Below are 12,121 nucleotides of genomic sequence, written 5' to 3' on the forward strand. Positions count from 1 at the left end.
TCTTTTGTTGAAACATTAGTTTATTTGTTGTTTTCCGGTACGACATAAAATATGGGGCGAAAGACAAATTTAGCCTATTTTTACACAAAATTAACAAAAATAACCAGTTTTTGAAAAGTTGGTCAACTTTAGCCGATGGAATACCCAACTGTTAGTGGAGTATCCACTTTATACAAGATACCCAACTGGCAGTGGAGTATCCCATATATGAAATATCCAACTACCAGTGGAGTATCCTATACAAATTGGGATACCCAACTGACAGTGGAGTATTCAATCGGCCAAAATTGGCCACTTTTTTCAGAACGGCTATTTTTGTTAAATTTTTTCAAAAATCGGCTATTTTTGTCATTTTTTCTAAAATATGTTTTTTAGTATCCTTGGTGTTTTTTATCGACACATTTATATATCATATACGACTGAAAAACCGATGTTTACGACTTAAACTTGCGTTTGCGATTTAAATGAAAGATGATTTCTCATTTGGTTTCATAAAAAATATGTTTTTTACATTAATTAATTTTATTTTATTTTTGGAATCGAAGTATTACTCCAATCTGAATCAAAAAACTACATATTTAATATTAGAAAACAAAAACTTTCCAATCCCGTTTCAATTTTATCCCAAAACCTACCCAAATCATCAAACCCCTCCCTTCTTGTTAAAGAAATACTCCCTCCGTCCCAATTTTGTATTGTTTGATTTTTGATAGTCAAGTTGACTAACTTTGACCGTAAATAAAAACTTATTTTTTTATTATTTTAAAAAACTGAAAATTACTTATTAAAGTAAATTAAACATCCTTTTATATAATATAATTTTTATAAATAATTTCGATAATTCATTATATGAAATTTTTAGTTAAAATTGGATTAATTTAACCGTAAAAAATTAAACAAGATTGATAAATTAGGAATGGGAGAATATTCCGCACAAATTTCAAACAGTACACAAAAGTAGAACACACCAAAATTCGTACAATTTCAATTTATGTATTTAAGGAACGATTTGGACACCCAAAGATTCCTAGGGGAGTAAAAGTGGGTGTCAGAGGGTTCCAACTGTGCTTCTGCAACAAACGCCCAACCGAACTCAAACTCAACTCAACAATCCTAAGAAATGTCGTCCATAGCCGCCATCGCCCATTTCACTCCCTCCACCAAACTAACCCACCCCCACCGTCTCTCTCCCATCTCTCTCCCCGTCTCTCTCCGTCTCTCCCAAATCTCTCCCATCTCACTCTGTCTCTCCCAAATCTCTCCCATCTCTCCCATCTCTCTCTCTTTCTCTCCCACCCATCTCCCTCTTCAACCCCTTCACGCCCTCTCCCCTGATTCCAACAATGGCAATGGAAAAGACTCTTTTAACAATGGTGGTGGTGGAGGAGGAGATAACAATGGTGATAATAATGGAGATAACAATGGCGATGATAACGAGGGAGAGGCTGTTTTGATATTGGCTCAAATTGGGAGGTCTTTGGATAGTCTTCCTAAGGATTTGGCTGATGCTATTCGGTCCGGGAAAATTCCGGGATCGGTTGTGGAGAAGTATTTGGAGTTGGAGAAGTCTGGGCTGTTTAAATGGTTGCTTCAGTTTGCGGGGTTTAGGGAAAGATTGCTTGCTGATGACTTGTTCTTGGCTAAAGTTGGTATGGAATGTGGTGTTGGTATCTTCACTAAGGTACCCTTTGCGATATTTGATTTTGTTAGGATGATTATGCGGTTTTGATTAGAATGCTTTGTGTGATTTGTTTCGATTGTTTAGGCACTTTTGATGCAAATGCAGTTTATATTGAGTGTGATTTTTGGTAGTTTGTATTCGTGTAAGGTATAGTAGTGTAATTCATTCATCATGAGTTTAATTTTTATGGATAATTCTAGGCTTTTGATTAGGATGGTGGTAATTTTGAGTTGCTTGTGTTTTGTATTTTGGTATGTATAACAAAGCAAATTTTCTTTTGCTTCAATTTCTATCGTTGTATTACATTCCACATTTTTTTTCCTGCATTTTGGTCATTTTCATGATCTTTCGAGTTTATGGGATCTGCAAAGTATCCTATAGGGTAACTAGCAAAAAAAAAGCCATTAGGGGGTTAAGGCCTGTGTACATCTTACCTTCCCCCACCCTACTTCTGAGTGAGTTAATTTCATATGTTTATGTTTGTATTGAGAGATATTGAGTATGTTTGATTTGGTACTTTGGCTCAAGACCACTATATTGGCTATGTGTGGAAACTCAGGCAATACTGCTTCTTTTCTTTTTAATCTAAATGTATTCAAAGTTCTAAGCTTCATATGAAGTCCTTTTCTTATCTTATACTATGGTAGATAGTAATCTGATTTAAGCTTTGAAAGTCTTCTGTTCAACTATGATCGTCTTTAATTTTACTTTGCAGACTCTTGCAGAGTATGAGCGGAGAAGAGAAAATTTCTTCAACGAATTGGAGATTGTTACTGCAGATGTGGTATGATAGTATTCTTGATACCTTTATATACTTTAAACTTACCTTAGGGTTGTGGTGAAGCTTCTATCATATATTGTGCCTTGAAACAGACTTATCTCTGCCATGATCTGTTTCAAGCTTAGGCTATATTGTATGCATAAACTATTCCTCTTGGTTTCTCTAAAATAGTACAAATGTGGATATAACATTGTTCTTTGTGATACACCAGCTACATTTACTTTGTACAAATGCACGTTGTTTATTTTTACGTTATGTGTTTTATATGTGCACTAGATTAATTTTTTGAAATAGGCTTTTGCTGGTTTCCCTTCTGACTGCTTCAGTCTTGCAATGAAGTATATATGTAGGACTACTTTCTTTTCATAATAGTCGCAAGCAGGCTGTGTAAGAATTCAAGGGTTACATGTATATGCTTATTGGCTATCAATTGGGGATTCAGGAAATCATCTCTTACATAACTGTATATTATTTAAAAATTAATGATTTAAAAGTCTGATTTATGATATAATAATAATATACTAATTTCATAACTAATTATTCTAATATAATACCAACTCTGCAGTATGGTAGAACTTAGTAATATAATCTTGAATATTAATAATAATTAAATTCATATTACCTACTCCACGTCATTCACGCCCGTTTGAAAAAAACTTCACCTCAAGATTTGCAGCAAGGAAGAATTCCCAAGCCCTCTAATGGGACTCTGCCAAAATGTGCTCCAGTTATCAGGACTATATGGATGAGCCAGTGAAAGCAAATTCAGTATAGCCTAATGTTTCTGAGCACAACATACTTCAAAATCAACTATAGTCTCTGTCACTCCAACAGTCCACTATAGTACTATTTTGTATTTAACAGAAAAGGCATTGTTCATTGATTATATAGAACTTTTTTTGTAACTTATTATGTAGAACTTTATTAATGAATACAAAAGAAATATCACAATCTTTTTTTTTTAACTTTTGTTGTAAAAATTATATTTAGATATAAAAAAATTCAAAAAAATTGTGGGATGTCCCCTATTTTTGTACAAACTAAGGTCAGGGTCTCCCTGTTACCAGTATGTGTTGTGTCCGGGCAAAAAATACTAAAGACGGACTTCTTTTGGGATTTATTTACTTCCCTAGTGAGGATCTTTACAACTCTAGCACTTATAGTGCAAGACCAAAAACTATTGTAATATGACTAAAAAATTTAGGAAAGAGCAGAGGAAGTGTCTAAACTGTAGAATTTTAAACTTAAGGGGTAGAAATTAAAGTTCTGACAAAATTTAGGGTTACAAACTAGTATATCTTTTATCAGTTTTTTTCTTGCTGCGAACAGTACGCACAACAAACATTTTCTCTTTACCTTTATTGTAGTATAGAGGATAGATTGAGACTAGGCAACAATGATTCCGGTTTCAGATATACTTTTTCTTGGTCAGTTGTTGATTTTTCAAAAAAATTTAACGAATTGGTGAGGCTAGAAATTGGATGTGAAAAAGATATTTTGATTAAAACGTACCAAGGATTTCCTGCTGCTAATACCATTTTGATATAGGATTGGTGTAAAGATGGAGTAGAACAAGGGGATAGAACCAATCTTCGCAGAGAATGAGTAGAAACCTGAAACACATTAAGTTCTCAGACTTATAATCAAATACTTACCAATGCACCTTTAATCTCTTAACAACAATTAAATTCTCTTTTCTTGTTCTCCAGTGGTTATTACTATTTATCTTTGTTTTTGCCTAGGTGATGGCAATAATTGCCGATTTCATGCTCGTATGGCTTCCGGCTCCAACTGTCTCTCTTCGTGCACCTGTTGCACTTAATGCTGGACGCATTGCTAAATTTTTCCATAACTGCCCTGATAACGCATTCCAGGTTAGCATCTTTAATTTTGTAATATATTTAACGAAGGACTTTACATATATGTGGGTAAACAAACACCTTGTATGCACAATAATCTGTCTTTGAATCCTGTTACTGCAGATAGCTATGTCTGGAACATCATTTACGTTATTACAGAGAATAGGCGCAATAGTGGTAAGAGGATGCTTTTTTGCTACCCTACTTTCATAAGCATATAAAAATCTTATTCAATTACCAATATTTTATAGTAACTCATGTTTGGAATTTGGTTTTCAGCGTAACGGTACCAAGCTTTTTGCAGTTGGCACAACTTCGTCCCTGGTAACTTGATCTTCTTTAATTCTTTGTTTGAATTTGGTTAATTTATGATATTTTTTTAATTTGGAGGAAGTCTCTGCTTCAGTTTCCACTCCTAGTGGTGATCAGAGTACTGTGTTATTGTGTATCTTCCTTTATTTTTACCACCCCATTTATATTTTTATGCTAGAAAACTAGGTTTATATTAAAAATAGTACCCAAAAAATAAAAAAGAGATATTATTGTGTGGATCTAGTGATACCATTGACATGCTAACTATTTTAGTTACAGACTTGCAATAAGAGTCGGTTTGCTTTTGTTGTGTGGTTCATGTATTTTTATTTTCCATGGATATTTTAATATGGGTTAGCAATTGTTATATGTTCGACTCTCTCCCTCTCAATAATGTCCTGTTGTTCTAAATAATTGTGAAAGGTAATACTTTAGATATACAATATTTTTTAAAATAAATGTACATACATAGCATATTGTTTTTTAGAAGCTTGAACAATAAATTAATATAAGAAAGGACACAATCGAAGAAAAAGAAAGAAAAAGATAGAGGACAAAAGGAGTCAAGGTGAAATGTATATTTTTACTACTTTTACCTTACCGTGTCGGTCCCCTCAAGCTTTCAAAGCATCAAATGAGATTGATCTACGTAATTTAGGGTTGTTCTGGCTGTCTGCTAATGCAATTGAAATTGCAACTATAGGGTTACTCTGAAACATAAGATAGAATGTTACTTCATCTTCATGTGCTTCAGTTTTTTCTTTCATATAAGTGCACTTATTTTTCTGTCTAAGCACTACCCGGGAACCTAGTCTTTTGCAAAATAGGACATTCAGTCTAACATATGTTCATTTAAGGGCACTTACTAAGCACTACCCGGGAACCTAGTCTTTTGCAAAATAGTATATTCAGTCTAACATATGTTCGTTATTGTTTGAAATTGATCAATTTTGTAAAAACCTTGTCACGTTTTCAAAAACAGGTAGCAGACGTAAAATACAACATGATAATATGATTAACACAAGAATTAGCCAAATAAAAAAAAAGTTGCAAAGAGTTATACTCGGGTATAAAATTTTCCGAGCAATTCCTCAATCAATATCTTTCGAGGTTTTTGTCTTGTTAATATTTTGGGTTGGGGGGAGGGGTGGTGGTGGTGGAAAGAAAGAGCAGAATGAGTCTGTTTCTATTTGAAGGTCCACAAAATATAATAATGATTATGTTAATATCTTCTTCGTATTTTATGTCTGTTATGTGACTGCTCTGGTTCAGTTGTTTGTTGTACTTAAAGTTTAAATAGTACCCTCAGTAGATACATCTAAATAATATTAAAAGATGTTTTCTTTTCAACTTATCTTCCTCATGGGACCTTCGGGCTGGGGAATAAATGGATTTGATACTTTCAGGAAGAATCTTTGTGTCTTCCATCCTTTGTTAATTTACCTTCTACTTTGTTTTTTAGCAAGCCAACTATATCTTATAGTTAGTCTTGGTAATTACCTTACTTATGTATTATTATTCTTTTCGTTTTATGATAATGACATACAACTGACACTTACTTTCATTTCTCCAGGTCGGAACGGTTGTTACAAATGCTGTGATAAATGCACGGAAGACTGTTGGAAGCACCTCATCAGAAGAAGCTGAGAATGTACCTGTACTTTCAACTAGTATTGGCTATGGTGTTTATATGGCAATTTCTAGCAACCTAAGGTAAGTCCTAAACATGTTATCACTGTTTCAAATAGCCTTTTACCATTGAGCTCTCTTTCTCTATAACACCCACACGATATAATGCACATCTATCCCAAAATCCTAGTCAGCTGTCTTATGCTTCTAAGTAACAAATATGTAATTTGAAATACCAGTCGCCTTTTGTAAGCTGGTCTTAGGTTTGGCCACCAAAAAGCAATTAATATTTACTACTATTTATTATCGGCGTCATATCATCTTCATGAATATAGAAATGTGTTTTGTTTTGCATGGAGCCTAGATGTCATGAAACGTCCCGATTTATATATTTGTTTTTGAGTTGAAGCTTCCTCGTGAAGATTGTTAGTATGTATATTTAGGTTTATATCTTTGATGCAACTAGCATTTTTTTTCTTTACATATTAGAGATTTACCTACAGAGAATAACCTGTTGCAGGAGATTTTCCAAAGTGTTTATCCTTGCATAATACAGGGCCTTTCGTCTATTTAAACTTAGTCATCATCATAAATGCAATTGCCACATCATTATATATTATCCTTTATCCTTTCAATTGAAAAAATAATTAATACTTATCAGTGTATGCCTCATGGTTGGTTTGCAATTGTCAAATGTCAATGCATATCTGATTTATTCTAGTTTTATCTACAACTGTAAGCAAGGATGTCAGCAGAAACATGACTAAGAATTCTTTATATGACGCAACAAGCTGCAATGACAAAACAACCTATGCGCATTTTCTGTTGTTTTAAAAAATTTGCCTTCCAAGTAAATGAGTTTCACCTTCGCTACTTTTACAAACTTCCACAAACATGTTGACTTTTCATTGTATGTCACCCAAGCCATGTTCCAAATTGGATGCAATCTATTCTGGACAATTTCCTTTTCTGATTACAAGCATCCTTGTAATTTTCTAGTCCTGCGTTAAGACATGTGGCTCATTTTGTATAAAACATAGGCTTAAGTGCAACTACCAACTGCACTAACAAGCCATGAATTTCTGTGGTCTATGATCCAATTCTCTTTTTTTTTTAATTCTTGGCATCACTTTAGCATCCTAGTTCCATGTCAGAACCTGAGGAATAATTATTTTAAATGATAATAAGCTTATATACAACTACCAAGTGCACAAATAAATTATTATTTTTAATGGTCTGCTGTGTACTTGGATTACCACAAGTTGATTGCTTTTGGGCTAGTGGACTTTGAACTAATGTTAGATCCAAATTCCGGAAATAACCAAATTATTGATTAGGTTTTAGGGTTAGATCCTCTTTGATATTTAATGATTGCCATGTTGCTTGTCGATTTTCCCTCTTGTTAGTTTAGGTCTTTGTTGTCTTTCCAGATTTCACCAAGTGGCTCTAAATCAGGAATCATCACATATAATAGACTTGATTTTGAGATCATTATTATATATTGAATTGAGTCTCTTTTATGGGTTGCGAATTGCGATCCATAACTCTTCTCTCTTCCGCGGTTGGGAAACCCTTGGGGTAGTGGGGGTTTTGCGGTTATCCGCCCATGTTTTATTTTATTCTTGTTTTTGTTTGATAATTCCATCTTTCCTAAAAATGTCCTACATCACATACTGCAAAATTTGACAATACCTAGTCAATAGCCATAAATGAATACACTTTAATTTATATACAGTATTTCACAAGTCATAAAAGTCTATTGGTGTGTATTTGTAGTGAAAAGAGTCGTAAATTTGTTATTTCAAATCTTACTACTAAGACTATGTATAATTGGATTGGGTCATAAACGGAATTACGGAACTGATCAACCGAAATCCATATCGAAATTGTTTGATGATCAGATGGCTCTAATCGGATCGGATTTTGGTTGAATAGTTTTGGTGGTGAATATATATTCATTTTGAGGGCCTTGGATCGGATCTCTAGTCCATTTACATGCCTACTTACATGAGACATCCTAATTGTACCCTGATTAGGAATTAGGATCATATTAAATTTTAAATATCTGTTTTCTGCTTATTCTATTAAAATTGCAGCCCATGCAATGAATACTGTACTGTTCAAATTGGTTAACTATTTGTATTGACGAACAGGTATCAGATATTGGCTGGTGTTGTTGAACAGCGGCTCTTAGAACCGCTACTTCATAAACACAAAGTCTTGCTAAGTGCAATGTGCTTTGCTGTTAGAACTGGCAACACATTCTTGGGTTCATTACTGTAAGATTCTTCAGCTTTCTATTTGTGATGTAAAATTATTAAGTTTAACGGTGTCAGAGGCCTTATACTTTCAATGTGCTTTTAACAGGTGGGTGGATTACGCTCGTTTGATAGGAATTCAGAAAGCTCCAGAAGCAGAATAGTTGGTAGCACATCTCTGCTTTGCTCCGGAGTGTTGCTTGATTCAGTTTGTTGACATTGCATAGAGCCTAGATCAGTATATGAAGATTACATTTTCAGGATGGTACACCCTAATGTATACTTCTGTTTTTTATAGAGATTTATGTGTTTCGACTGGCCAAGTATGGCAGTCCAGGACCAGTTTTGAAATCCGCCATTTACATTTACTTTTGTTTCAAGTTGAAAGATGTGCTACATTTCAGTATAAATTAATGTATTTGCCACACTTTTAGCCAAATGTGACCTCTTTTCTGTGAGGCCAGAAATTTGTATTTTTCTTATCATCAGGATTTACTACAATTTCCCCTGATCCTCGACCAATGCTACCCGGACTCGGGTATGGGTGTCGGACACGGGTTCGTATCTAAGTGTCGGACTCGGCAATATTATGAAAAATTTACATATTTTTGGCCTAAAATAAGTGTCCAAGTGTTCATACCCATGTCCGAGTGTCGAGTGTCCGACACGGGTACTCGAAGTAAAATGAAGAGTCTGGGTAACTAAGTCCTCGACTAATAAAAGTTTGATGTGGTATAGTAAGTTTGAGCGAGTGCAAATGTTATACTGAAACATGTACATGTACTGTAAAAAAAATTGTGAAATTACAGACATGTTTAAGCCACAATTTCACCCTCCATACAAGTTCTGAGTTTGGCCTTTGTGATATTCTTATGGTGATCATTGAGAAGTTCACAACATTGGGCTCCTTTGTCCATCTGATAAGGACATAGGAAAACAATAGTCAATACAAATGGGTATCACTTAACAAACACTCACAAATCAAGAACTGATGTCTGATGTTCTTAAGAATCTGTTATCTTACCTCATTGCTTGCAAGTGATGAAGAGACCTGAATTTTCGAAACATGGTCAGCTGGGTTTGTTGAACAATTGGGAAGACGCTGTCTATGAGAAGGCGATCTAGCGTAACTGGTAACAATATGCTCACCTCCTGCAGTAACATTAAGGGATTCGAAGAAGAAAATGTGTGGATCGTTGCAAGGGCCATCTCGTTCAAACCTGCGTGTGTTAAACATGTAAAGTGGCGGTCTTGATCTTCCATTCCATGGACCAAATGTCTCCAGAGGGCTCCTAAGAACGCTTCTCGGATAAATCTGTTCAAAGATGTAGACAGAGTAGCCCCATGAAATGGAAAGAGTCCAGTTCTTGTGCTTGTTGTAGCAGATAGTTTGTTGCAGAAGCCATGACTGAGTAGCTGAGTTTCCGGGTTTCATCAAATGCTTGACTGACTCGTAACGATTCATTGATGGGAAAATTGGAAGAACAAGGTCAAGATGATGCAGAGTCACTAATGGAGACTGTGGAAGAGATGATAGATACCCAGAAATGTCTCCTCGGAGATCAATCTGTGAAGCAAGCAAGAGAAGATTTTAAAACACAGTTTTGCTAGGTCAATTATACGAAAACGCCAGTGTTCTAAAAATCCCCGATAAATCCCCGATTTAGCCGATTAATTCCCGATTATTCCGACCGATTCGATCTTTGAAATCCGATTAATTTTTACGAATTTTTCTTTATTGGAGTATATATAATAATTTATTAAAATTAAAATACTATATTAATTTAAATATGAATAAGTATAGAAATTATGATATAATAAATATATATTTGTTAATAAATAACTAATATAATGATAATAATATATTAAATATAATTTAATATTATAATACATTCGATTTTTACTCCAATTAATCCTTCCGATTAATATCCCATTTTCAATTAATCCTAAATCGGTAATTTGATTGATCTTTCCCGATTTCCGATTTTTACAACACTGTAAAACACAATCAACTAATTACCTGATGAAATCCTTTATGAGGAGTCAAGGAAACTCCAATATCAGCAATGCAAGACTGCAAGATCATATCACTAACTCCATGCAACTTATATCTCTCAATGCAGTAATCAAGATTTGTAACAAGTGCTGATACCAAAGGCCTGCTCAATGCAAATCCAGCACCACCATATGCCATATGAAACGAGAAATCGAAATTGGACTTTGTACACTCTGAAATGCCACCAATGTAGAAGTACTTTGTGTGATCATACCCCTTCAAAACATCCACCAAATTATCAACAAAAAAGATTGTGTCATCGTCTCCTATAACGTACCAACGTGCATTCTTTGATTCATCTTCTGCTCTATAAGCCTCAAGAATGGCACGAACTATTCGTATCACAGACGGATTCACATGGCTCGAGAAAACCTGAAACTTTGTAGTATCCTCAGAGACTTTAAAGATAGGAGAAGATGGCCAGGGATGCTCAGGTGGCTTATCGAAGAATATGTATCCTCTGGTAACATTAGGTCTCCACCATGCTTCTACATAATTCTTTCTTTGCGGCCATAACCTGTTAGAACTCGAGATTCCAAACACAATGTGGCTGATATTGGTAGGAGAAATGTTGGTTCCAGAGGGTTCTGCAGTAGTTATCAATTTGTTCTGTAAGGAGTACATGAAATTAGATTTGCTGGAATCAAGAATGCTAGAAAGGGAAGCCAAGAACACGAAAAAGATTATCGATAAAACAAGAACTGATTTCGAGAAACTAAATGGTCTTAAAATCATGAGCCTCTGAGAAAGCATTGTTAAGAATGACAGTAAGATTGGTGCAGAACTGAGATGAGCCTACACAAAACATGCATGGTTAGATAACAGTAGAAACTAGTTAATCTAGAATGAAGAGCACAAAACATTCAGAAGCTGAAGCACATTAAGAAAGTATGAAGATATTACAAGAATGCAACTTTAAGATGGGCAAAAAATGTGATATCACCATAAATTGTGTTAAAAAAATCAAACAAAGTGTTGAATTACTGGGTAGGTTAGTTTGCAAAAAGCAGGCACATCCTACTACACGAGAATAAAGTTCTAAATCCATCAACTAATCATGAAAAAAGGGGCTGTGATATAATGTTAAGTTACGATTTCAATAAAATTTTAATTTGTTTAAAATTTTAATTTGTTAGAAGATGGACTTAATCGGATCATGTTTTTTCTATAACATTAAATTTATTTGAGCAATGCTGTATACTCAAAAAAATTCCTAAAAACATACCCAAAATGATAGTGTCGTATTTTAATTTGTGAAATTCATATTAATATTAATACACGAGGAATACATTTCATTTATGATTTAACATCCAATACCACGTTGACAACTCGTCATTCGGAAATGATTTTGGGAACAATTTTGATATTTTAGCATTTTTCAATTTATTTAATCTTTTAGCCTAATTTGCATGCTGGAAATGCTTGATTAGTGATAATTTAGATTGTTTTCTTTAGAATGCGGGACTAATTAGCATTAAAATTGTTGGATTCAACCATTTTGGATTCATGGTTTTAAATTCAGGAGAGCTGATATCACATAAATTT

At 34.3% G+C, this 12,121-nt stretch overlaps 2 protein-coding genes across 2 annotated transcripts; one reads left to right on the top strand and one right to left on the bottom strand.

The window, feature by feature from the left end:
* Positions 1-1,007: 1,007 nt before the first annotated feature.
* LOC141659418 (protein RETICULATA-RELATED 4, chloroplastic-like) lies at positions 1,008-8,959 on the top strand. The gene is made up of 8 exons (XM_074466271.1): positions 1,008-1,681; positions 2,397-2,465; positions 4,205-4,336; positions 4,445-4,498; positions 4,601-4,645; positions 6,207-6,346; positions 8,416-8,541; positions 8,630-8,959. Exons 1-8 carry the CDS (start codon positions 1,121-1,123, stop codon positions 8,682-8,684), a joined length of 1,182 nt encoding a protein of 393 aa, XP_074322372.1. The 5' UTR covers positions 1,008-1,120; the 3' UTR covers positions 8,685-8,959.
* Positions 8,960-9,163: 204 nt separating this feature from the next.
* On the bottom strand, positions 9,164-11,410 carry LOC141659417 (uncharacterized). The gene is made up of 3 exons (XM_074466270.1): positions 10,541-11,410; positions 9,545-10,087; positions 9,164-9,437 (listed from the first exon to the last, which is right to left on the bottom strand). The coding sequence occupies exons 1-3, from the start codon at positions 11,327-11,329 to the stop codon at positions 9,336-9,338; spliced, it is 1,434 nt and encodes a 477-aa protein (XP_074322371.1). The 5' UTR covers positions 11,330-11,410; the 3' UTR covers positions 9,164-9,335.
* Between the last annotated feature and the right edge of the window lie 711 nt (positions 11,411-12,121).

This window comes from Apium graveolens, chromosome 5 (genome assembly GCF_009905375.1).
Source record: "Apium graveolens cultivar Ventura chromosome 5, ASM990537v1, whole genome shotgun sequence".
Classification (NCBI taxonomy): Eukaryota; Viridiplantae; Streptophyta; class Magnoliopsida; order Apiales; family Apiaceae; genus Apium; species Apium graveolens.